The 27293-nt window shown below is 37.9% G+C and overlaps 1 protein-coding gene across 3 annotated transcripts; it reads right to left on the bottom strand.

The window, feature by feature from the left end:
- Window positions 1-25221, bottom strand: LOC127988088 (amine sulfotransferase). 3 transcript variants are annotated; one of them, XM_052590617.1, is made up of 6 exons: window positions 24946-25214; window positions 10204-10406; window positions 9999-10125; window positions 6852-6946; window positions 802-982; window positions 1-208 (listed from the first exon to the last, which is right to left on the bottom strand). In XM_052590617.1, exons 1-6 carry the CDS (start codon window positions 25109-25111, stop codon window positions 81-83), a joined length of 900 nt encoding a protein of 299 aa, XP_052446577.1. In that variant the 5' UTR covers window positions 25112-25214; the 3' UTR covers window positions 1-80. The 3 variants fall into 3 exon arrangements, with proteins under 3 accessions (XP_052446577.1, XP_052446576.1, XP_052446578.1); XM_052590616.1 differs by lacking the exon at window positions 24946-25214 and adding an exon at window positions 10610-10832; XM_052590618.1 differs by lacking the exons at window positions 1-208; window positions 802-982; window positions 6852-6946; window positions 9999-10125; window positions 10204-10406 and adding exons at window positions 15864-16055; window positions 22395-22575; window positions 22697-22791; window positions 24388-24514; window positions 24596-24797 and having other exon boundaries at window positions 24942-25221.
- Between the last annotated feature and the right edge of the window lie 2072 nt (window positions 25222-27293).

Here is a 27293-nt window from a genome sequence, read left to right as displayed (position 1 = left end):
TCATGTAAGTGTTTCCTTTTATTATCATGATAGGGTTTTATCTTTATTAGGTTGTAAAATGTATGCCACGTCTTGAGTTTTCATCCATGCAATTCTGAGATGTCCCAGACCATGTTAAGAGGAACGTCCTTCATTCTTTCTTGGTAGACGTGGTCAAAACATTCACTCTGAGCCACGGTTAAAGAGTTCTTCCAGTCCCCAACTGTTCCTGTAAAAAAGCAGGTTGGAAACATTAAAGGGATATAAAAAATCTGTCATTAATTACTCACTCGTTTATCTTCAGAACACAAATTCAGAAACTTTTGATGGAATCCAAAAGCTTACTGACCCTGTATATACAGCAACACAACTACCAAATTTTATGGCCCAGAAAGGTAGTAAGGACATCGATTAAAATAGTCCATCAGGCATCAGTGGTTCAACCATAATGTTATAATTCTGAAGCAAATTATAGTACAAAGAAGAGAATATTTTTGTGCACAAAGAAAATAAAAAAATAACAATTTTATTCAATGATTTTGTTCTCTTCCTTCATTCTCCACCGCTTTTCATGAGAATACCATGATTTGTGTTTTACGGTGAGTAATGAGGGTGAGAAATTAATGACAGAAATTTCACTTTTGGGTGAACTATCCCTTTAATACAACATTTTCCTATTGCTGCTGATATTAGACACTTATTACATGTAATAATAAATGTTTAAATAATGTTTAAATAATACATGCAAAAATTTGATTAACACGAAGGTGACACATTTATGTATTTGTATCTTGATACTTTACTTGACACTACTTGTCTTACCTTTGCGCAAAAAAAGTCCTTTTGGATGGTCTGCGGCAGTCAGAAAAAGGGATTCATAGTTGGCTAACGGGTCTTTCTTCATGTGCTTGAATGTTGCTGCCTCCACCACTTTATCAATCGCTGCGTCTGACAGATTCTTTCCCACAAACTCACAGATTTTCACAACGACGGATCTGAGGTCCTGATAAAAGAATTGGGTAACACTTTAGAATAAGGTTCCATTAGTTAATGTTAGTTAATGTATTAATTAACATGAACAAACAATGAATAATACATTTATTACTGTATTTATTCATCTTTCTTAATGTTAGTTAATGAAAATACAGTTATTCATTGTTAGTTCATGGTAATTCACAGTGCATTAACTAATGTTAACAAGCACAACTTTTGATTTAAATAATGCATTAGTAAATGTTGAAATTAACATGAACTAAGACTTATAAATGCTGTAGAAGGATTGTTCTTGCTTAGTTCATGTTAATTAATACATTAACTAACATTAACTAATGGAACCTTATTCTAAAGTGTTACCAAGAATTGTGTATACATATATATAAATATATTGTAGGACTGGTAAGCGATTTTATTTTAATCTAATTACATGATGTGGTGATTAATTAATCTAATCGCACATCAAATTTGGAGAAATGACTCTGAAAAGATAATTTAAAATCATTGTTGTGTAAATCATCAAACAGAGATTACAAAAAGTAGGTTCACCAATAAATATTTTGTTTGATCAAATTTATAAAATATAGCCTACTCTTTTGGTCCTTGTGAGTAAATAATGACAGAATTGTGTCTTAATGATGTCATATATATATTTATATATTTACACACACATTCTGTTAAATGCTTGAATCTGATTGGCTGATGAATGAATGAAGGTCTGCAATTATTTTCAAGGAAATGCTTGGCTAAAGTAGTTCCAGGCAGGTCTTCACTGCATTATGTGTCCATATCACTTCACCATATGATTTCAGTTATTTTCAAAATCCTTACAGCTTACAAAAGCAAAATAATTAAATCCCACAATGACACTGACCAAGCAAATAAATATAGTAAACTATAAGATAAAAATTACATTTTGCCACAATATTAAGTTTTATTATTTATGGAAAGCAAATACTATCTTTCTCTCGCTCTCTAACAAATGCACCACACATACAGTACAGACACACATTCACACTCACACAGAAACGTGTTGTCAGTGCTGCTCCGACATTTTTATCAGTAAATAGCTTCGCAACTTAAAAGATCCAGAACATTTTTCACTAGAGAGGTATTAACGGCGCTGTTCTTGAAGAAGATTAACTTACAGTTTCGCTAGTAGTAGGGACTCCGCTGACGTTGAGAGACGCACAGACAAATGCTAAATCAGTCTCCCTCTCTCGCTGATAACTTGGCCTCAGTGACTCAAGCCTCCAATAAATTATGTTTTGGAATTAGCAACCTCACCTCACTGGTGAGAACCAGGAAGGAACCTTTAGCAGGAGAGAAACACAGGTCACATCCAGGACTGCGCTCAATGGCGAAAGCGGTGATGGAGGTGAAGCCCACTGCACAGACAGAGAGCTGAGGAGGTGGAGCGATGGATCAAGATATCTGCAACGGAGCCACAGCAATGATCGCCCAAGATGTAGGTGGAGTTCCAGTGACTGGGAAAGGCAAATCTACAGCGGAGGTGTGGTGAAGTCCAACCCTGGTGGAGCTGGCTGACCGAGGGAGCCCAGTGAGGAGTCGGAATCGAGGGTGAGAGTAGAACAGTTGTCTAGAGGGTGGGATGAGCTGGAGGGCAGCCATCTGAAGCCAGACGTAGAGTCACGGGCTCCTCAGGTGCAGGAGACGAATACTTCCAGGAAGCCCGAGATGGAGCCCCACCAATGAATGTGAGGTGAAACAGAGGGACGAATTTCACGAGTACTGCTTCTGCAATTGATGAAACAGTCGGCATGCACACTTTTTCAGAGGAGGTTCTCTTTGGCTTGCTATTGGCATTCTCTTTCTGGTGATTGCTCTGATGTTGTGACTGAGGCATTATCTCCATCTGCAGTGGGCTCAGGCTTTCATTCCTCGCAGCGAAGCACCCACTCCACATATACCGCAATGCTCCGTGCTCAAGGCATAGCAGATGAATGGTGGCAAAGTGATTATATAAACAAAGACAAAATGAAAATACGAGTTTAAATTACATGCTGCTACTGGTTTTCTTTGTGGACCAGTGTTCTGTCACACGACAGTGTTGTATAAACACACGATGAAGGCAAATACGTAATATTTAATAAATCCAACAGGTAATCCAACATGAACAGAGCAATATATAACATATCTAAGGCAGGTGACACCAGACAACTAGACTGGAATGGAACCAAAATTTAATACACATGATAATGAAACACAAACAGAAACATAAAGACCAACTAACTAAAGAAAGATGGTGCAAACTATAGGAAAAAACAACAACAACTGTAGTATAAGCGTCCTGTGTAATTATTAGAATTGAATTATTAGGTTTAATCACCACCATTCAAGTCAAGTCAAGTCTGCTTTATTGTCAATTCTTCCACATGTACAGTACATACATACAGAGAATCGAAATTGCATTACCCTCAGACCCCCGGTGCATACAGATAACGTTAACAGTAGAGCCTAAAAATCTAGATCAAATATAAAATTTAGATACAACTATACAATAAGGGAATGTAAAAAAACACATATAATAAAATTAAAAATAAAGTTAAATAAAGCAGCGCAATGAAGTGAACAACGGTGCAGATAAAAATATTTTTAGTGAGAAAAAACGCTTATTTAGTCTGATTAAAGTGACAAAGGGCTCAAGTGCAGTTATTTGATTTAACTGACTGATGAGGATGTGGAATGACGTCATTTCCATGCTGAAATGAGGTAGTGAGCAAACCAATGCTGCACTAAGTGACTGGTGCATGTCCTCGTATATTAGTGGGGGGTTGAAGGACCTGGGGATGTGGAATCTGGGGGATGGGGTTTGGTGTTCATAGTTCAGTGATGCCTGGGGCAGAAGAGGGGAGGGGGGCAATTTTGGGAGTGAGTTCAGATTCCTGACAACCTGGTGGATGAAACTGTCCTTCGGTCTGCTGGTCCTGGCCTAGAGACTCCGCAGTCTCCTCCCTGATGGCAGCAGGCTGAAGAAGCTGTGTGATGGGTGGGTGTGATCACCTGCGATGCAGAGGACTTTGCGAGTGAGACAGGTTCCGTAAATATGTTGGAGGGAGGGAGACATCAATGATCTTCTCAGCTGCTCTCAATAAGCTTTTAAGAGTCTTTCGGCAGGACGTGTTGCAGGCGCCATACCACACAGTGATGCAGCTGGACAGGATGCTCTCGATGGTGCCTCTGTAGAAGGTGTACATGATGCGGGGTGGGGCTCTGGCTCTCCTCAGTTTTCAGAGGAAGTAGAGATGCTGTTGTGATTTCTTGGCCAGTGCTGCTGTGTTTTCAGTCCAGGAGAGGTCCTCTGTGATGTGCACACCCAGGAACTTGGTGCTGCTCACTCTCTCCACAGTCGCACCATTGATGGTCAGAGGAACGTGCTGAGTGTGCGCTCTCCTGAAGTCAACAACAATCTTCTTTGTCTTCTCCACGTTCTGAGAGAGATTGTTGTCCCTGCACCACCCGGCCAGGCAGCTCACCTCGCTCCTGTAGTTTGTCTCATCTTTGTTGCTAATGAGACCCACCACAGTCGTGTCATCCGCAAACTTAATGAAGAGGTTGGAGCTGTATGACGGTGTGCAGTCTTGGGTCAGCAGAGTGAAGAGGAGGGGGCTCAGCACACATCCTTGGCCCCAGTGTTCAGTGTGATGGTGCTGGATGTGTTGCTGCTGACCCGTACTGCCTGAGGTCTTCCAGTCAGAAAGTCCAACAGACAGTTGCACAGCGAAGTGTTGAGTCCCAGCTGGACCAGTTTGTAAATGAACTGTTGAGGGATGATTGTGTTGAATGCTGAACTGAAGTCTATGAAGAGCATTCTGACATATGAGTCCTTTCTGTCCAGATGTGTGAGTGCTGAGTGGACAGCAGTTGTGACGGCATCATCGGTTGACAGGTTGGACCGATATGCAAACAGGAAGGGGTCTGGGGGGGAAGACTTGATGTGGTGCATGACTAGCCGTTCAAAGCACTTCATGAAGATGGGAGTAAGTGCAACAGGACGGTAGTCATTGAAGCAGGATGGAGATGGCTTCTTTGGAACTGGAATGATGGTGGTAGTTTTGAAACATGTGGGAACAACAGCCTGACTCAGTGAGATGTTGAAAATGTCTGTGAAGACATCAGTGAGTTCTGCTGCACAGTCTCTCAGTACACGCCCAGGGATGTTGTCAGGACCTGGAGCTTTGTCATCACTTGGTTGGTGGGAGGAGGTGGAGTCTTCTGTGCAGTGGTGCTGTTTTGTTGCTCAAAGCGAGCCAAGAAGGTGTTCAGCTCGTTCAGCAGAGAGATGTTGTCACAGGTCCGTAGTGGGGGCTTGTAGTCCGTAGTGGTCTGTATTTCCTGCCACAGGCTCCTAGTGTCTCTGCTGTCACTGAATTGATGAGCTACCTGGATTGCTGTCTCTAAGCATCTCTGATGCTGCGCAGAAGTTGGCCCTGGCTGTTCTCAGGCCCACCTCATCTCCAGCTCTGAAGGCAGCGTTCCGGATCTTCAGGAGTCTGTAGACCTCCCCTGTCATCCACGGCTTCTTATTGGCCCGGACAGTGATGGTTTCGTGACTGTTACATCATCAACACACTTGTTGATGTAGGCAGTGACAGTCTCTGAGTACTCCTGGAGGTCAGTGGAGTTATTGTATGTGGTAGCCTGCTTAAACATGTCCCAGTCAGTTGTGTTGAAGCAGTCCTGAAGAACCTCTGATGATCCTTCTGGCCACACTTTAATCTGTTTGTGAACTGGTTTGGCAACTCTAACGAGCGGTCTGTATGTAGGCATTAGCATGACAGTGATGTGATCTGAGGCACCGAAGTGGGGGAGGGCTCTGTAAGCTCCTATCTGTGTGGTGTAAACAATGTCCAAAATGTTATTACCTCATGTTGGAAAGTTAATGTGTTGGTGTATCTTTGGAAACACACTCTTTATGTCAGCATGGTTGAAATCCCCAGCTATGATGAGAAAAGCATCAGGGTGTGCTGTCTGCTGCTCACTGATGTGCTGGTACAGTTCATTAAGTGCGTCGTTCCTGTTGCTTTTGATGTTGATCGGAGCAATGTAAACTGAAATGAGCAGTATAGCATTATATTCCCTCGGCAGATAGAACTGCCGCCACTTAATAATCATAAACTCCACCAGGGGTGAGCAGTGTTTGCTGCTCACAACAGCATCGTGGCACCACGCGTCATTGATGTAAACACAAAGCCCACCACCGCAGGTTTTTCGTCCCGCGACGAGAGCTCTGTCCGCTCGATAGCACGTTAGCTGGTCGAGCTGAATAACGCTGTCTGCAATGCTGTTGCTGAGCCATGTTTCCGTGAACACAAAAACACAACAGTCTCTTACAGTCCTCTGAGCAGAATGTAGTAATCGAATGTAGTCTAGTTTATTGTGCAACGAGCGTAGATTAGCCAGTACGATGGTGGGGAGCCTAGCCCTGATACCTCCGCAATTACCCCTCTTCTGCTTCCTCTCACACCGCTTGTGGCGCCTCCGCTGTGGGCGAGATGCAGTAGTGGGGATTGGTGATGGTGTAGGCCTCCGTAGCAGACCAAGATCCCGCAGCTGTTCCACGTGCGCAGAGTTTAACTGCAAAAATGTGGTACTGCCGACATCGAGGTAGACGTGATAAGATGTACAAAAACACTGCCACTCACAAGGCAAAAAACACGAAAACACCGTTCTGTCGGGACAGAGAGAAGCCGCTGCATGTGGATGTGCCGCCATCTTGGATTTCTCAACGGCCTGTCATCAATTATTCCTCACACACACACAAACACACACACACACACACACACACATAGAAGAACAATTACTCCAAAGAAAGTTTGATGGAAAGGTCAAGGGGTCATAGGCCAAACCTTTCTTACCTTGATCATTTCTTCATAAGTAAGGATCAGGATGTTGTATTTGTCTTGATTTGTGATCCATCCTTTAACATGGTCAAACCAACAGCCACCAACCACTACAAACCAGAAACAACATTAGTGTTTTTCAGACTGCACAACAGGTTCAAGATGCTTTATTTTTATACTAACTAAACCTACACTAAGAAGTATGTATAAAAGTTACAGCACATTGTACTAAATCCAAATCACATAAATCTTAACTATAATTTATTATATATCATTTATAAGATATACATTTTTATTAATGAGGGATGGAAGTGAAAAACACTTTATATTGAGATGTGTGTAGCTATTAAGCATGTTTTCTTTTACAGGTAGAATTGTCCAAAAAAAGGGATTGAAATTATATAAATTTCTCAGTGAGGCAAACACGGTCACAAGTAGAGAAGAAAAGGTATGAAGTGCAAAAGACTTGAATTAGGTGATAAACCAAGAATTAAATCATCAGGAACACTTCAGTCCCGTGCTACTATTTTCCAAAACTGCAAACTACTCGGAGTCTTTAGAGGGTTCTCAGAGACTTTAAGGTAAAGAATCCTGAAATATGACCCCCATCTAAGAACCTCAAGCTGAAGTGTTGTGAAATACATTAAGACAAATTATAAAGAGGTCATATGATTTCAATGTTTCCTTTCTCTTTGGAGTGTTACAAGCTCCTGATGCATAAAGACGATTTGTAAAGTTGCAAAAACTAAAGTATCAAATCCAAAGAGATATTCTTTATAAAAGTTAAGAGTCAACCATGAGTTAAAAGTTAAGAGTCATACCCCTGCCCCCCCCCCCCCCCCCCCAAAAAAAACAGCTTGTTTTAACACCCCCCCTCCACATCTCTACGTCACAATGTGGGAAGATTTGCATTATGTTTTTGCAGATGTTCACGCAAAGAAAGAAGGCGTAACTTTTATTCTTGCTGTTGCCGCCACCATATCGTGGAGATGCTGTGTGTTTTGTTGTGAAACTACTAGGGCTGGGATAAACAATTATTTTTTAAACAATTAATCTAGCGATTATTTTTTCGATGCATCGATTAATCTAACGATTAATTTTTCAGACCGATTCGATTTCGATTATCTCCCCATTAATTGACTACTAACAATTTATTCATGTTGATTTACATATCTGAATGAAAAAAAAAACATGAATTCCTTGACATTGCAATATATGTTTATTACTCTTAAAATACAAAATAAAAGACTGACTAAGAATGCATTACTTTGCACTTGTATAGAGATAGCATTCAATAAAACCTTGAAAACACATAGCTTACTGAAACAAGCTTACTGAACACATAGGGCCTAGCTTACTGAAAAAAGTTCTTCTTTTAGATGAAAATAACAACAACTTGATGTCTAGCATTCAATAAAAAAGGTCACCCAAAATACTTGTTTAGAGCAATTGAAAGAATACAGTAACCAATGTAAACTGGAGGGCTTTAAGCTAATACAGAGAGTGATTTTCCAAAAAAAAAAAGAAAAAAAAAAAATTAACAGTGGGAGCCAGCAGCCTGTCATGGAGAAAAAAAAATATTCTCAGAATGCTCCACGTGAAACTTTGGCGTCCCGCCCATTTTCTATCGTGTCTAATGATTTTGGTCAATATGCACGAGGGAGAGAGAGAGAGAGAGAGAGAGAGAGAGCAAAACAGCGTTCGTGTAGTTTGAAGACTGTGAGTGCGCGAGCGCGCGTGAAACTTTGGTGTTTCGCCCTTTTTCTATGTGTTTAATGATTTTGATTAATATGCACAAGGGAGAGAGGGAGCAAGAAGCACTCGTGTTGTTTGAAGACTGAGTGTGTGTGCACAGCCAGGGCTCTCTCTCTAGTACGCACCCTGTCAGGCGCCGCAGTCATTCTATTCTACATCACTCACCGATCAAATAAGGCTTTGACAGCCACCAAAAAAAAGACCAATGCAGAAAAACCCCTGGATTGGTTATATAACATTGGACAGAATGTTGATCCGGCCATCGCGTATATTCAGTGCACATAAGAAAAACGTTTTTTAGAGAAATAAAAACAGGTCTATGAATTGATGCGCATATTTTGCGTCAACGTATTTTTTGCGTCAACGTCATAGATGACCTTGACGCGTTGTCCCAGCCCTAGAAACTACTTTGTTTCTTAACTTAGTTAAGTTGTATTTACAACACTGTTCCAGAACAGTTCAACCCAAATATTCAGACGTGTGCAGCACATTTTACGGAGGATGAAGACTGTTTTCTGAGAGAGTAGCCTACAATGCCGCTGTCTGCTTTATAAAGTGAGGCAGTTCCAACATTGCAAGGACAGTCTGGCACTTCAGACTCACAGCCTGTAAGTACGTTTTCATATTTAAAGAATTTGCCACTGATTACTTTTTTTTGAACACGAGTTTTGAGCAGTGTAGAGTAATGCTTGTTGTTTGTTGTTTTTCTCATCACAAATGCAGACATGGTTTTGTGTTTACGCAGTGCAATATGTAACGCAATGCATAAAAAGACAATATAAGTCATTATAATTACTAATTATGTCCACACTGGATGTAACAAATGCCTCGTTTGAAATGGGTTTTACCGGTTTTGTATTGTCGTGCCGGTGTTCTGACTGGGACACTCCATCACAGTATGATTAGGGGGGTGATATCTCAGTCACACGCTTGAGATATTCAGCCAATCACAACGCACTGCATAGCTGCACAACTTGCTTTTCAGAACTATTTGTAAATATTGACGCATTTCAGAAAGGTGGGGCATCGAGGAGCAACAATAATGGACATTACGTGGAAAATAATGTTGTTGTTTTTTACCTTAAACCACATAAACACATTACATTAGACCAAATACACTAAATAATGTTATCTTTAGCAACGTCATATGACCCCTTTAAAAACCTTAATAGACAGATTGAGGTTGAGAGTGACTGTTGAGGGACCCAAACCACTTCCTCTTCCTCTCATTGTTAGTAGCAGCTCACACCACAACTTAAACGGGTGCTGGTCCCTCAAGAGTCGCTCTCAGTCATACTGTCCACATTGTCAACTATCTGTCCATAAAACTTTAAAAAATTTGTATTTTATTTAATATCTTTTGAAAAAAAAAATATATAAACTTAGGCTGTATTGTTTGGCTCTTACTGTATCCAGTGAAGAATTTTTCCAGCAGCTCATTGAAGCTTTCAGAAGAATCCAGTTGTTTCAAGTTGTTGGAAAAATGGAAATATGACACCATGACGTCTTTAGGGTTTCTCATGACATAGATGACCTGACAGCAAAGACAGACGTGTTAAAACGTGCATGACATCAAGCCAGTTTATTAATCGATTGATGAAAGCATACACACTTTTCCTTTTCTTTGCAGCATTTTGGGCATCAGCGGCTGGAGTAAATGTGAGCAGAAGAGTCTTGGAGATGGACGTGTGTTGTAATCTCTCCCTGTGATCCGATACTCCAGCCAAGGCATCTGTTCGTATGTGATTTGGTTGGCTTTGTCCGGGAAATCTTCTGCATATATTAACGTCATGATCCGCTGGGTCCACACCGTACCTGCGAAACCAGCATAAAGTTAGTCAGTTATAAAATACACTGGGCTTGATCGAATAATGTAAACATTTATGTTATTAACTTGAACATTCATGTGCTAATGAAAAGTTCACACTTTTCCGTTATAGCCTAAATGGGCAAAGTCAAATTATGCAGAAAATTTGGCTATACAGAGGTCATTTATATTATACATAAATCTCACTTACCAGATTTGGGGAAGGTAACAACAAAGACGTCATCATCCTTTGTTTCAAAATCCTGTAAACTGTCGATATATTCTGGAGTAAGATCATGATTTTCAGCCAAACTTATAACAGTTCCTTTGTAGGTGAACATTTTGTCACCAAGCATTTTGTATTCCTGCTGAGCCATGTTTGAGTTCTTACTGAACCAAATCAACAAGTCAAATCAGCTAGTAAAGCGTAAAAGCGGAGAAGACCTAGGGGCAGATTTCACTGGGAAAGTATCTTATCTTTGCCGTTACCCAACAAGTTCACCAAGTTCATGGCTGAACTTGGGACTTGTTGCTTTAACCTAAATTTCTGTTATCAGCCTGTGTATATAAATGTAATAGTAAAGTTCAGAAGGCCAACAATATCAGAGATATAAGTGCTGTAATGCACTTATTTTCATTCAATTTGTTTCATGTTTATATTATTCCAGATCACTGGTTCTCAAACAAGAACATGAGCAGCTTATAGACTTTTAGGTTTTACGTTTGAGATGACCTATCGCAATAGTAAAATAAGAGATGAGGGCAGTTTAAGAAAGTTTACTCTAGGGCTTTGTCTAGGTTAACCCTATCATAAATACTCTTGTTTGCAGTTTTGAATGTAGATAAGACTATGAAAAAATTATAAAAATTGATGCACACTGCCACATCATTAAAACCTCTGCATTCATTCAAACGCAAACAAACACGAGTTTTAGGGTTTGAAGTGATCCATCATTATTATGTTTATAGACTTGCAACTTGACCTTGATGGTGTTTGCTGATATCTACTGGTCTTTCTGGGGAACTGAAGGATCTTAGAACTATCAGACGCGTCTACAACCAGTTTTATTTAAATAGCCTAAATAAATAAATAATTGTATACAATTAATTGTGATTTGAATACCTTAACTTACTGCATAAGGTTTTTGTTTAGCCTACTTAAAGGCTTGCAAGACCGTTTGAAGTGAATTGAAAAGAAAAAAAATCAAAAAGGTCATAAAAAGTGTGAAAACTATTTAAAAAATACTGAAAAAATGTCAATGCCATCCTCAAAGTATGGTTCTTCTTTGGTTCTTTTTATATAGGCTGCTTTCTGTCATCGTATTTTCCAGTCATGATATTTCACATACCTTACAAAAAAAACTAAAAAAAAAAAAAAACTTGTATTTTAGTATCCTAATGTATTTTACTGTACGTATTACAGTATGAAGCAAATTGACACAACTATCTGTTAAAATTACAGAAGTTATTCAGCTAAGAGCAGTGAGTGATTCTCATGTTTTTCTTTTGTTTGATTAACATTAGTAGCCTAATAAACTTTCTTTATGAAGCAGCACTGGGCTGATCATTCATATAACTGATTATAGTTTTAGGACAGCTGAAATGACAAATGGGCAATTATACAGTCATTAATAATAAGCAGCATATAAACAAAAACTGCCTAATGTTACAGAATGAACCAATTTTCTCAGCTTTTTGCTCAAAATGTTACTTTTTTAAATGAATCTTACCTACATTCAAGTGTTCATACTTTCTGAAAAGCCATCTTGTTTGAATCAGAGAAATATGTAGGCTGCAGATCAAGGACCTTTTACACAGGAAAATTAGTCCAAAACAGCTAGACAAATATGTGGGTGTATTTTAATGTGAGAGGACAAAATGATAGACTTATTTTCTGGAGGATTATTGTGGATTATGGATTAAAGAAATAAACTTGTACACATATACAGATGGTTTGATGGTGAGAAAACTTTCAGCAAATTTTTATTTTCGGGAGAACAATTCCTTTAACTTAATCCAGAGGTTTCCAACCCTGCTCCTATACGGACCATACAACGTGACCCTGCAGTATACTGAACACATAACACATCACAATTAGTAAATGAATAAGAGTAAATTATACTCCGTGTGTAAATTAATAATTTACTAATGTAACAGTTAAGCAAATCGTGTTACAACTGTACTCTGGCTAGTCTTTACATTACATCTTAAAAAAGGTTCATGAAAGAACCTTAAATATGCTAGGTTCTAATATGAACCTTTTACCACAGCAAAGGTTGCACTTAAAGGTTCTTTTTTGAACTCTAAAGGTTCAATCTCTTCTAAGAGTGTACGAAGTTTCAGTTTTTGTAATAAATTGAAATAATAATCATAATAACATTAAATAAATAGAAAGAAACACTGTCTTAATGAAACAGGATTTAAAACCCATTTGGATTAAATCAATAGCAGTTTGATTGTGAAAAGTCAGTTCATTTCAGAAAATATTTTTTACTTTGGGAATAAGGTGAATGAATGAATTATTCACAGAAAGCAAACAGTTATTGTAACTGGAAGGTTTATTTTTACACCACATGTCCACATGTAAAAAAAATAAATAAAAAAAAATCACTAATATTCACTTATTATGCCTTCATTGTATGATGATGAAAGTGTTTTATCTTTATTAGTTTGTAAAATGGATGTCACAGCTTGTGTTTTCAGCCATGCAATTCTGAGATGTCCCATACAAAGTTAAGAGGAACGTCCTTCATTCTTTCTTGGTAGACGTGGTCAAAACATTCACTCTGAGCCACGGTTAAAGAGTTCTTCCAGTCCCCAACTGTTCCTGTAACACAGCAGGTTGAACACATTAATATATCATTTCCCCAAACTCATCACATTTAATAATTAACTTTTAAATAATGAACCATTTCAAAGGTTCAATGTCAAGAGATGTTGCATTAATATAGACCTGAATGAGACATGCAGGGTAAATTATAATTTCTTAGAAATATGATAATGCTTAAATGACCCACTCTTAAATTTTTCACTTTGGTCTGACCTTTGTGCAAAAAAAAAAAAAAACCTGTCCTTTTTGCTGATTTCATAGTTTTCATAGTCTTTCTTCATGTGCTTGAATGTTGCTGCCTCCACCACTTTATCAATCGCTGCGTCTGACAGATTCACAGATTTTCACAACGACAGATCTGAGGTCCTTATGAAAGATTTATTAATTTCACTGGTGGGTCTACAGAGATTCATATAATGTTTAGAGAAGTACAGTTACTCCAAAGATATTTTAATGGATAGCCATTTTGTTTGTCTTGTCATTGTTATTGTAATGATCTGTGAATTAGGTGTGTAACAAACAATAATATAAAGTATATGTATTTATTTATAAGAAAATATGCAAAAAAGATTTAGACATCTAGCCAAGGAGTGTGCAATACTGACAAAAATGAAACACCAGCATGTTGTTCAGAGATGTTAAACAGCGCTGTGGCTTTGTTTGGAACCATTTTTGTTGGCGAAATAGAACAAAAATAGGCATTTGGTGTCTAAAATGTTGGTCTTCTGATAGAAGCTTCTTGTTTATTTAACATTTTGTTAACAGACACTTAGAATGCTTGTATATGAAATTAGAGCTGCTGTGGGTAACTTTTGTAAAAATATATTTTTTTTACATATTTATTAAACCTGTCATTATGTCCTGACAGTAGAAAATGAGACAAATAATCTGTGAAAAACACTGGCTCCTCCCATTGGTCCTATTGCCATTAGCAGAAATTCATCCGCTCCCGGTAAGAAACAACCAATCAGAGCTGTGGTCGGTAACTTTGTTTGTGTTCAAAATGTAGAAAAATGTATATAATAAGCGAGTACACCATGAATTCATTTTCCAAACCGTGTTTTTAGCCTGTCCTGAATCACTAGGGTGCACCTATAATAAGTGTTTATATTCGGACTATTTTAGATTGCTTCGGAGGTACCGCGGCGGAGTAACCCAGTACCTTTGTGATTCTTCATAGACATAAACAGAAAGAAGTAGTTCCGGCTACGATGTTCTTCCGCAAAACGCAAGCAGTTCTGTTTATTAACCGCTAGAGCCTCAAAAGTTACCTACCGCAGCTTTAATAAACAAATGTAAAAATAAAGGTTTTACATTTGCATCTCGATTTTATGGTTTTAACATTTATTTTAGATCAGTTAGGCCTAGCTTATTTTAATTTCTTAAAAATAATGTATTAATTAAAATGCACCTAGAGAATAAACGTCAATAAAGTGGTCATAAACAAGCTAAGAAGGAAAGCTTTTATGTTATTTTTTTAAAAATTTTCTCGTATTTATTTAAATGGGATAACTTAAGCCTAATTTAAACCTAACATTAAAAACCACAATAATAAAAGTCACACAGTAGTAGATGAGGGCAGAGAGTTCACTTCTAGGGATTTGTCATAGGTTAACCCCATCATGAAAACTTGTTTGCAGTTTAGAAAGATAAGACTATGAAGCAATTATAGAGGCCGGTGCACAAACTACACTGCTTTCCAATCAAACAAACAGGAGCATGAGCAACTCATTGACTTAGTTTTAGCTGGAATGGTCTGTTACTAAAACTGTACGATTATGGACTTGGGACCTGAACATGACGGTGTTTGCTGACATCTATTGGTCATTTTGAGTAACTGAAGCAACTAGAGGTATCAGAATGGAATACAGTCGGTTTTAAACAAATATTGACCCCCCCCCCCCCCCCCCCCCCCCCCCCCCCCCGAGAATCACACACACTTTTAATAAAACAGAAATTCGCTCCCCACACTTTTTCTGGGCAAGTATCTTCACTTAGAGGTTTTCAAAGGCCAGTGTGAGTTAAAAGATTCATTTAATCTAGATTTAAATACAAACAGTCAAGAAGACGTCTGTTTGCAATTAATCTATGCAAGGCCTCGAGTTTTATTTTGTGGAAATTGTCAATTAAAAACATAATTTGTACTATGTCATTTTTAAGAAACTGTATTATCTAAGCACAAACTAGATAAAAATGTGTATCTAGCTTTACCAATTGCAGTGTCCCAATTTACCTGAAAAGGCAAGAAGAATTTGACGTTTCTGAAACTCTATATGTTTAAAAACAACCCATATTCCTATCTATCTATCTATCTATCTATCTATCTATCTATCTATCTATCTATCTATCTATCTATCTATCTATCTATCTATCTATCTATCTATCTATCTATCTATCCATCCATCCATCCATCCATCCCCTGGAATTCTATCTGCATTCCATGGAATTTTGAGATAATGAGCTTCAATGTTTTTGCATTCCAGTTGACTGTTTAGAATAGAATAGAACCTTTTTTTTATATAAAAAGTCCCAAAATGTACGTAACATTAAAAAATCTATCACACAATGTAAATAAGTCATCACAGAATAAGAATATGTGAATAACTCAATTTTAACAAAAATGTCAGATAGAACCTTATTATCCCAAGAGGACGTTTTATCTTTATTAGTTTGTAAAATGGATGTCACAGCTTGAGTTTTCATCCATGCAATTCTGAGATGTCCCATACAAAGTTAAGAGGAACGTCCTTCATTCTTTCTTGGTAGACGTGGTCAAAACATTCACTCTGAGCCACAGTTAAAGAGTTCTTCCAGTCCCCAACTGTTCCTGTAACACAGCAGGTTGAACACATTAATATATCATTTTCCCACTGCAGCTGATATGTCAGATTTACCACATTTTAAGGGATAGTTCACCCAAAAATGTAAATTCTGTCACTCACCCTCATGCCGTTCCAAACCCGTAAGACCGCTCATCTTTGGAACACAAATTAAGATATTTTTGATGAAATCCGAGAGCTTTCTGACCCTCCATAGACAGCAAGGGTCTTAGAACATTTAAGGCCCAAGAGGTACCTTAATGTAATCACATCAGTGATTCAGCCGTAATTTTATGAAACTTGTTTTTGGGCGCAAAAAAACACTCATGTCACATGGACTATTGTATTGATGTTTTCGGTACCTTTCTGGGCCTTGAACGTGGTAGGACCATTGCTGTCTATAGAGGATAAGAAAGATCTTATATTTAAAAAAATAAATAAATAATAAAATAATGTTCCGAAGTAATTGATGACAGAATATTCAGTTTTGGGTGAACTATCCCTTTAATTAACTTTTATATAATTAACTATTTTTAAAGGTCTAATGTGAAGAGATAGATGTTGCATTTACAGGGCTGAATGAGACATGCAGGGAAAACAACAATGGTTACACTGTAAAATTTTTCCAGGATTTCACAAGATATAACTGTAATATTTCACAGTTAATTACATTATTACCACTTCACAGGCTTTAACTGTGATAATTCACAATATAATACCGTATTTAGACTTTTACTGTGAAAATAATGCAGGCGCGGGGCTTTTACAAGAAACTACTGTGAATGCCGTCTTTTTTGAGTGGCAACTGCGGCAGCGTCATCAGAGCGTCATCAGAGCTCTCTGATCTACGTGGTCTCATTCGGTGGATTCAGACAGCGGTAAGTGTTTAAATGTCAAACTTTATCAATTTGATGTTTTTTATATGATAGTGCATGTAATTTAAAAGTATGAACCAAATTAGCGTTAGTTGTAGGTTCTGTTGTCATGTTTTTGTAACTTAGCTGGAGCAGACTCGCATCGACGTTTAAGCGCGCAAATTTGAATGAAAAGACGTTGGTTGTAGTGTTAATTATACCGTATTAAGTTAACTGTGAGATGTCTGATTAGATACACCGTCGAACATTTAACTTTAGCTTTACTTAAAGCTTATCTTAGTTACTCTAACAGCGTTCTCTCTTTTACCACAGCATTTTCTACATTGACCGACGATAAATAAAGTTATAAGGTAAGATGTGGCCTTAATGTGGGTATTATGACAGTTATTATCAACTAGATAAATTATGGTGTTTGTGGATTTGGGCAAAGGTGGATTAAATTCATCTCAAATTAGTAACTTTATAATTTTCTTCCCTGCTGTGTGTGTGAAACGGAGCAACCGTTGTCTTTCTCGTCAACAGAAAAATGAATGGGGGGCTTCATCCAGCTGAGTTCACGCAGCATTTTCAACCGCCATTTTTATTCGGATAATTTTCAAAATATTACTGTTATTGTGTCATGAAATGTAGTTTTAAAAGTATTTCAGGCGAGAATGTAGTTGTTTTAAACTCAAATATGCGGTTTATTTATAATGACAGCGTCTATTTAAAAAATGTGTTTCGCCGATCTCAGAGATGAGCTCCATGCGATCAACGGGAGCTCCGTCATCATGTATCCGCCGAGAGTAGCCTTACCTCGGCTAGATCTTCTGACATTTGCCGCTGGCTCTGATGTGTCTTTAGTGGTTCAAGATAAAATATAATTCGTTTGGGGTAAAATGAAACGTTTCTTATCTTTGGCCTATATTCAATTTATCTATTAATATGTTTTATATATATATATATATATATATATATATATATATATATATATACATATATATATATAGGTCATTTTTATTCCTGTCTCTATAGAAATATGAACTTTTGTCATATAGCTCCGGTTGACTGCTCACTGACAACATCTGTCGTTCCTCCTTGTTGAATGAGTGGAGAAGGGTATTCCTGCACAACCGGAGGCTGCAGGAACATACTGTTGAGTTCAAATTTTTCAACTCGGGCGGCAGACGCGAATTCGCGTCAAACGCTAAATGCACAAAAAGCACCATTCGCGCTTAACGCGCGTTTCGCGCGTCAATTCGCGTCTTCCGCGCCGCGCTTAACGCCCCATTCGCGCCGCGAGACCTCCAGACGCGCGTAAACGCGCCTTTGCATTGACTTAACATTGAAATCATTCGCGCCAGACGGTCTATTCGCGTTTGGTGTGAACACAGCATTATACGCAGCTAAAACGCTGGTGTGGACGGAGATATTCGTTTTAATTCTCCGTTTCTAAACGAAAACGCAGTAGTGTGGACGGGGCCTTAATTTGTGTGTCTGTGCTGGAGACCAGACCAGATTAGACCAGAGACAAAGCTTAAAAAAGTCAGAAACAACTAGAAAACTGGGTGCTTTATTGTGAAAAAGATATAAGAAATGAAATGTTTATCACATCATCTGTGAACGGGTAATAATTCTAGGAGGAAGAGTACAAGTAGAAACAGCCATAGGGAGATGGACAGGCAACAGGCTCTTACTCCATCCTCTGCAAACGGAACATGTAAATTATGTAAATTGTAGTGTGCCAATGCTTTGCCTAGGTAAATCACACACCTCTACTTTGGTGAAGGTCTATTCTTGACTGTGTTTGTGATGGAAATGTTTTTCAGTTCAGTTCCATGCATTTTTTTTTCTGAATTGCAGTACTTACACCTGAATTTCACCTTTGTTTAAACTGAGCTAACTTTAATTTGACTCTGTACTGCAAAAGCAGTGACCCACTGAAGGTGGTGACTGGGAACTGACACCTTTTTCATCACACTTGAATTAAACTAACAGGTTTCTTCTGTCTTTTTGTTTGTAGGTGCTTCTTGGGCATCAACCCAGAGACGGGCACAAAATCTAAGAGGCAGAGAGGTCACATGAACCAGCAAGTCTGCACTCTTATCAGGAAGCTCATTGACTTCGAATGGATGTCAATTTAATAAGCTGTGTTCCAATTTAAGAACGGACTAATGAAACACAGTATCTGTGTTAAAGGAACATGCTGACTTTTTGTGACTTTATCTTATTCCCCGTATCCCCCAGAGTTAGATAAGTCTATACATACCCTTCTCATCTCCGTGCTTGCCGTAAGTCTGTCTGAGGCACCCACCGCTAGCCTAGCTTAGCACAAAGACTGGAGGTAAACGGCTCCAGCTAGCATACTGCTCCCAATAAGTGACAAAATAACGCCAACATTTTCCTATTTACATGTTGTGATTTGTATAGTCACAGTGACTCTAACCATCTTCTAACCGTATACATACTGGGAACTATATTCTCAGAAGGCGAAGCACTGCTACTTGGGGAGTGATTTTCTCACAGCACCTGAGAAGCCCTGTGGTGAGGAGCAGAGAGTTTGCTCAGAATTGGAGTAAATCACTCCAAAGAAGTAGCAGTGCTTCGCCTTCTGAGAATATAGTTCCCAGTATGTATACAGTTAGAAGATGGTTGTGTCTCATATGACCTTGTTATTTGTACACACTGTGACTATACAAATCACAACATGTAAATAGGAAAATGTTGGTGTTATTTTGTCACTTATTGAGAGCAGTATGCTAGCTGGAGCTGTTTACCTCCAGTCTTTGTGCTAAGCTAGGCTAGCGGTGGGTGCGTCAAACAGAGGCACTCAAGGAGATGAGAAGGGTATGTATGGACTTATCTAACTCTGGGGGATACGGTGAATAAGCTAAAGTCCCAAAAAGTCGGCGTGTTCCTTTAAGCTAGATGTAGTTATGCAGTAAGAAGTTTACTGAAGCTATTAAAGGGTTAGTTCACCCAAAATTGAAAAATCTGTCATTAATTACATCCCCTCACGATGTTCCAAACACAAGAATTTTGTTCTACACAAATTAAGAAAATTTTAAGCAATATGAGAGCTTTCTGATCCCACCTATAGACTACTATGTTATAACCATTTTCAAGTCCGAGAAAGGTAGTAAAACCATCGTTAAAATAGTCCATGTGACTACAGTGGTTCAACCTCAATGTTATGATGCGACGAGAATACTTTTTGTGCCCAATGCAATCACATGCATGATCGAGAACACATCACGTGAACAGCATCGGATACTGGCACAGAAAGGAAAAATGTTGAATAAAGTCGGTATTCTATTTTGTTTTGTTTTGTTTTCTCGTCGCTTCATAACATTAAGGTTTAACCACTGTATACATATGGACTATTTTAACAATCTTTCCGGGCCTTGAAAGTAAAATAATTGCTGTCCATGGAGGATACAGAAAGCTCTCGGATTTCTTAAAATATCTTAATTTGTGTTCCAAAGATTTTTGGGGTGAACTATCCCTTTAATGTGTTCTATAGTGTCTCCTGATTCAATGTAGAGTTTAGACAGACTGCAAAATAAATGTGTAAAATTAATTGTTTTTACGTTTATTTGATTTTAACATGCCTTGACGTCTAAAAAACGTCAAATTTACAGTACTTTACAATAGTTTTAAGTGTAAATTTACATTACTTGCTACTGTGTTGAATTACTATGCAATTTAGCATGCAATTTTTGCTTAAAGGGTTAGTTCACCCAAAAATGAAAATTCTGTCAGTAATTACTCACCCTCATGTTGTTCCAACCCCGTAAGACCTTCTCTCATCTTCGGAACACAAATTAAAATATTTTTGATTAAATCTGAGAGCTGTCTCACTCCTCCATAGGCTTCTAAGGGATTGAAACTTGCTGGCCCAGAAAATTTATTAAAAACATCATTAATATAGTCCAAGTGACTACAGTGGCTCAATCTTACGTTTACCGAGCAACGAGAATACTTTTTGTGCGCAAAACCCCCCCAAAAATAATGACTTTATTCCACTATTCATTTCCTTCTCTCTGGGCCTCGGGTGAATTCATGTAGTATAACAGCGTAGCGCTTCTGTGTTATACGTCACATGCATCACACACATGACCAGCGTCGGCCAATAGTGAGCCTACGTGTGACGTATAGCACAGAAGCGCTACGCTGTTTTACTACATGAAAAAACTCAAGGCCCACAGAGAAGGAAATGAATTGTGGAATAAAGTTTTTTTTTTTTTTTTTTTTTTTACGCACAAAAGTATTCTCGTCGCTTTATAAACTTAAGATTGAGCTACTGGAGTCACTTGGACTATATTAAAGATGTCTTTAATACATTTTTCTGGGCCAGCAAGTTTCAAACCCTTAGAAGCCGATGGAGGAGTGATCCAGCTCTCAGATTTCATCAAAAATATCTTAATTTGTGCTCTGTAATTACTGACAGAATTTTCATTTTTGGGTGAACTAACCTTTTAACCTCAATCATGTTACTTTCAGTCCTGTTACTCACGTGAAAAATAATAGGACTGGGTAAAAGTAACAGGAGTGATTAGAGTCCTGGTTTGTTGATTTAATATTAATTGAGAGTACTATTCACATTTTTTTTAATAGTTGAAATTGCTTAAATTGTAGACATTTTAGGATTAGTGTTACAATGCGAGCACCATACTTACAGGGAGTCAGTCCACCACAGAGTAACTTAAACTTTTTGTCTTTCTTATCTTTTGTATATAGTGGATAGAACCCACACTATGCAGGTGCCAGCTGCGAGGGAAGGAGCGAGATACCTGCGACCCTCTCTATTCCCACCTTTTTGTCTTTTCTTACATCTCTCTCCCTCACTCTCTCTTCTCTGTCTCCTTCTTTCTCTTTTGACACACATTCCTGTTACCCAGTGTCAATCCCTATTGCCCAGTGTTTTATTCATGTAATTAAATTGTATTTTACTTCTAAAAAATAAAAGTTATGTCACTGTTTTTATCAGTTTTGTTTGGTCCATCATTTATGCTAAATCACAGTAATAGATAGACATTCACAGTTATGTACAGTAATTCTACAGCTGCTTACTGCTAAATTACAGTAATAGATAGACTAATTTCACAGTTAAATACATTAATTCTACATCTGCTTGCTGCTAAATTACAATAATAGACACTAATTTCACAGTTAAATACATGAATTCTACAGCTGCTTACTGTTAAATTACAGTAATACATAGACACCAATTGTAATTTCACAGTTAAATACATTAATTCTACAGCAGCTTACCGCTAAATCACAGTAATGCGATGTCAGAATTACTGTGAAGTCACAGTATACAGCTGTCATTTCACAATAATTTACTGTAAAAATGTTACAGTAACTTACTGTGAAAGTCATGCAATTATTAACCTGCAATTTATTGTAAATTTACAGTCAAATAATTAACAGTGTAGAAATGGGAAAATGATTAAATTGCCAACTCTTAATTTTTCATTTTGGTCTGACCTTTGCGCAAAAAAAGTCCTTTTGGGTGATCTGTGAGGAACTGAGGAAAGAATTCATAGTTGGCCATTGGGTCTTTCTTCATGTGCTTGAATGTGGCTGCCTCCACCACTTTATCAATCGCTGCGTCTGACAGATTCTTTCCCACAAACTCACAGATTTTCACAACGACGGATCTGAGGTCCTGATAAAAGAATTGCACATTTCATATATATATTCATATACTTTATATCTAAAGAGAAATACAATAACTCCAAATAAGTTTGATGGAATGCTAAAAGTGTCATATACAGAACCTGTCTCACCTTGATCATTTCTTCATAAGTAAGGATCAGGATGTTGTATTTGTCTTTATTTGTGATCCATCCTTTAACGTGGTCAAACCAACAGCCACCAATCACTACAAACCAGAAACAACATTTAGATACAATTTATATTTATATTTATAGCAGATGACTGTATCCAAAGTAACTTACTGTATAAATGAGGACAATGGAAACAATCAAAATCAACGAAAGAACAATGACATGCAAAAGTGGTATAACAAGCCTCAGTTAGCTTAACACAGTACATATAGCTTGCTAGGTGTTTTTATTATATGATAAATAAAAAGAAAACAGAAAAAGAATAGAGCAAGCTAGTGTTAGAGGCCTTTTTTTGCTTTTGACCTGGTGCTTTATTTGTGTGGTGACAAACGGCCAAACCGCATAGAAAAAGCTGTGATTTTGAAAATACTCGCGCAGGGCCTAAAAGAGATGGGTTAAGTGTGGGTTTCTAAAGTAGTGGGATTATACAATCTGTCTAAATGTTGAGGGAAAACACCAGTGTGAAGGGATGTGTTAATGATGTGAGGGGCAGGTACAGCTGCAGGAGAAATGGCTTGAAGAAGATTAGATTGAATAGGATCAAGTGGACAAGTAGTAAGATTATATAAAAGGATGAGTTTAGAGACTTGTGCCTCAGAGAGTGAAGAGAAGGATGCAAACGAGTGTATGTTTGCTGATGTTGAAGTCTTCAAGCATAACTAGGGGAGTATCAAAACTCAGGAAAGTTTGAGAGCAATGCATTTAATTCATCCAAGAAGTTACCTTGTGGTCCTGGGGGTTGAAAAACAAAATTGATTTTTTAGTTGACTGAATGTGATTCAAAGGAGCTGTTAATACCCAGAGAAGGTAAAGGAATACATTTCCTATCATTAGAGATAAGCAGACCAGTACCTCCACCTCTTCCAGTCAGACAGGGAGTATGGGAAAATGAGAAATTACTGGAGAGTGCTGCAGGAGTAGCAGTGTACTCTGGTTTGATCCAGGTCTCTGTCAGAGACATAAGGTTTAGTCTTGAATGACTAGAAATAAATGTAATGAAATCGTTTTTTTTTTTTTTTTTACTGCAGACTGACAATTCCAGAGAACAATAGAAGAAGAAAGTAGTGGGTTAGCAGACAAAGGCAAAGTGTGCAGGTTGTTAGGATTGCACTGCCTATTGTAATGTATGGAGCGTGACAACATAGTCGAGGATCCAAATGCAGCTATATTAAGATCGTATTCAGACAGGCAGGGTCAAACACCAGCAAAACAGTAATATCCAAGGCAAATCCTAAAGAGTAATCCAATAAACAGGCAATGGTCAGGGGAGGCAGCAAACAAGGAAACAGTCCAGGATCAAAATCATGAAGGCAAGGAACCTAGGAAACTCAGAGAGCTATGAAACTCAGAAAATAAGTAAACTAGGAAACATTACAGGTTATTTAAAGGCTAGACATCGTGACACCCATAGTGTGTGATGCGTGTGACAGAACATTAGTGCATTTCATAATTTGCAGTAGGTTTAAGACCTTTTTTTTTTTTTTTTTTACTATTTTACCATGATCTACACTGATATATATATATCAGTGATATATATTTCAACTCTTTTTTTGTATTTATCTAATTTCCACAAAAAAAAAGAAAAGAAAAGAAATAAAGGATATATTAGGACTATTGGTTTTGGCTCTTACTGTATCCAGTGAAGAATTTTTCCAGCAGCTCATTGAAGCTCTCAGAAGAATCCAGGTTTTTCATGTTGTTGGAAAAATGGAAATATGACACCATGACGTCTTTAGGGTTTCTCATGACATAGATGACCTGACAGCAAAGACAGACTTGTTAAAAAAAAAATTGTGACATCATGAGAGTTCATTAATCGATTGATAAATATGTACACACTTTTCCTTTTCTTTGGAGCATTTTGGGCATCAGCGGCTGGAGTAAATGGGAGCAGAAGAGTCTTGGAGATGGACGTGTGTTGTAATTATTCTTCATTGCTCGATACTCTAGCCACGGCATCTGATCGTGGGTGATTTGGTTGGCTTTGTCCGGGAAATCTACAGCATAAATTAAGGTCATGATCCGCTGGGTCCACACCGTACTTGAGTGAGGGATGTAGAGTCAAGCATAAAATACTAGGGGTTTGATTGAATAATGTAAAACATTTTGTCATTACAAAGTCAAAGTATACCAAAAATGTGACTACAGAGTTTTTCAATGTCATAAATATAGCCTAACATCTGACTTGCCAGATTTGGGGAAGGTAACAACAAAGACATCATCATCCTTTGTTTCAAAATCCTGTAAACTGTCAATATATTCTGGAGTAAGATCATGATTGTCTGCCAAAGTTATAACAGTTCCTTTGTAGGTGAACATTTTGTCACCAAGCATTTTGTATTCCTGCTGAGCCATGCTTGAGGTCTTACTGAGTCAAATGAAGGGAACTCTAGTAAAGAGTGTAAATAGCCTAGAGAAGGTATTTATCCAGGACCTAATGTCACTGATAAAAGAGCTGTTACACAAGAGTCTGTTTTGCTTTTGCGTAGTTTATTGCCAACCTTTGGGTTTGTATCTTTAATGCATTATTTGCATTTGTAGATAAATTTAATAGTGATGCTTAGAAGGCAAACAACATCACAAATATGAATGTAAAGACCTCTATTCACAAATACTGCTTGCATTTGGTTCTCAAGCTTTTTGACATTAAGGGTCCCTCATTTTATTAAGCTGTGAGTGCTGGCATATTGAATTAACTGTAATTAATTTTTGGGATTCCAGAAGTTTCAGGAACCACTGTTCTAGATATACTAAGAAGATAAGTTAAACGTTAAATAAGAGATGAAGGTAGTTAGTTTTTTTTACTTTTAGTGCTTTGTCCCAGGTTAAGCCATTCATTAGAACACTTTGTAGTGTTAAACGTAGTTAAGACTATGAAGCAATCATAGAGATTGGTGCACAAACATGAACTTCATTAAAAACAAACTGGAACACAAGCAACATAAGCGACTTTTAGAGTTGAAATTATTTGACACTGGAATGATTCTGTTCGCTGGCATTCTGTTAGCTGGTCAACTAAAGCATCTTCAAAATATCATAATGGTTCTATAGTGTGGGAGAAAAAATATGAAAGTCAATGGCCAGCAACTGTCTGTGTTCAGCAGAAGAAAGAAACTCATACAGGTTTGGAACATAGACAGTAAAAGAAATGGACACAGCGACCCCATTGGAACTCAACTGAGACAAGTGAAGCCCATTTTTAGCGTTTTTTAGCACTTCCGTTTCTGACGCGCAGACTCAAACTAAGCCTGACGACGTCAGCAACCTGTCTGACAGATGTAAATTTTCTAAGTGGCTGTGCGTGCAAACTGCCATCGTTAATCTTGCAGAGACGGCGAGCTTGAGCGGGGAGTTCTTTGTCGTGAGTGAGCACGAGTAAGTATTCTGATTAATTATTTTGTATAGTATTTTAAAATGTAACGCCAGTACGCCATATTAAGTTAATTGCCTGCGAGCTTCTCCTCCTGTCTGTACGGTAATGCGACAGAGAGTCGAGTGGTTATGACGCAATCGTTAGCCTATTTTTACAAAAACTGTTTCTATGGGGCCATAATGTAACATAGAAGGTAATGGAGCCCTTTATACATTGTCGTGTATCTTTAGAAATAAATAATGGACAAACAGAGTCTTTAAACGCCTCAGATGTAAAGTTATTCGCTGCCAAAGTGACGCCAAAATGAATGGGAGTCAATGGGAATGCTAACGCAAGTGAAGTTCTGCTACAAGATGGCGGCACTTCCGGTCAACTTCCTTGCTGCCTGGTTTGGAACAACTCGAGAGATGAGTGTTGTAAAGGACTGTGATAACAAAATGGACAGTGAATGGTATTGGTGGGATTTTTAATTGACAGTTGAAACTACGAATCAGTACAGCTTTAGCGTCATCTGAAAGTAGTTCCGCCAAAGGAAACAGAAGTGCGTTGCATCAGAAAGTTTAGTGCGGAGCTAATGAGTGTTCTCCAAAAGTTTATTTCAAGTTTGTGCATGCTGCTAGAAGTAAGTAATGTTCTTATCTTTGTTATTAATACATTTGTGTATTGTTGCGGTTTAAGATATTAATGGCAATACTGTATGCGTGTGTACAAAGATTCTGCAATTACTATTCCTTTGTGTGAATTAATGTGATTATGATAGTTTATGACAGCTGTTTATAGGCTTATCAGACCCCTTATGTGGATTATATGCTTATTTGCATGCATACCTATAAATGCCTCAAGATTAACGTTCTAAAATTGCACCGTCATTTGTTTACATAAGACCGCCGGAATGGCGCTAATAATGTTTATGGCCGCGGGTTCGAGTCCCGCTCAGAGCAGGCTGTACATTATGTTGATTATTGTAATTATACATTGAATACAGTTAATCCTAGAAATATTTTAATGCCTTTTTTAACTATATAATATTGTTGTAAATGTTTATTGTTGTTATAATTATTATTGTGTACCCTTTATTTACCATTATTGTGTGTATACTTTCAGAACCGCAAATACCCACATATCTACAGTGGAGAATAAAAATTGAAGAAGAAACATCAGAGT

The sequence above is a fragment of the Carassius gibelio genome, chromosome B22, assembly GCF_023724105.1.
Source record: "Carassius gibelio isolate Cgi1373 ecotype wild population from Czech Republic chromosome B22, carGib1.2-hapl.c, whole genome shotgun sequence".
Taxonomy (NCBI): domain Eukaryota; kingdom Metazoa; phylum Chordata; class Actinopteri; order Cypriniformes; family Cyprinidae; genus Carassius; species Carassius gibelio.
This window is presented reverse-complemented; position numbering and strand designations above follow the sequence as displayed.

What these genes read in the sequence shown, in the direction of transcription:
- LOC127988088 (XM_052590618.1), bottom strand. Translation starts at nt 25,111, where the DNA reads ATGGCTCAGCAGGAATACAAAATGCTTGGTGACAAAATGTTCACCTAC. An exon ending in ACCTTCCCCAAATCTGGCAA is followed by an intron (nt 24,798 to 24,941) that starts GTCAGATGTTAG and finishes CCCTCACTCAAG; the next exon opens with TACGGTGTGGACCCAGCGGA. An exon ending in AAAATTCTTCACTGGATACA is followed by an intron (nt 22,792 to 24,387) that starts GTAAGAGCCAAA and finishes TCTGGTTTGTAG; the next exon opens with TGATTGGTGGCTGTTGGTTT.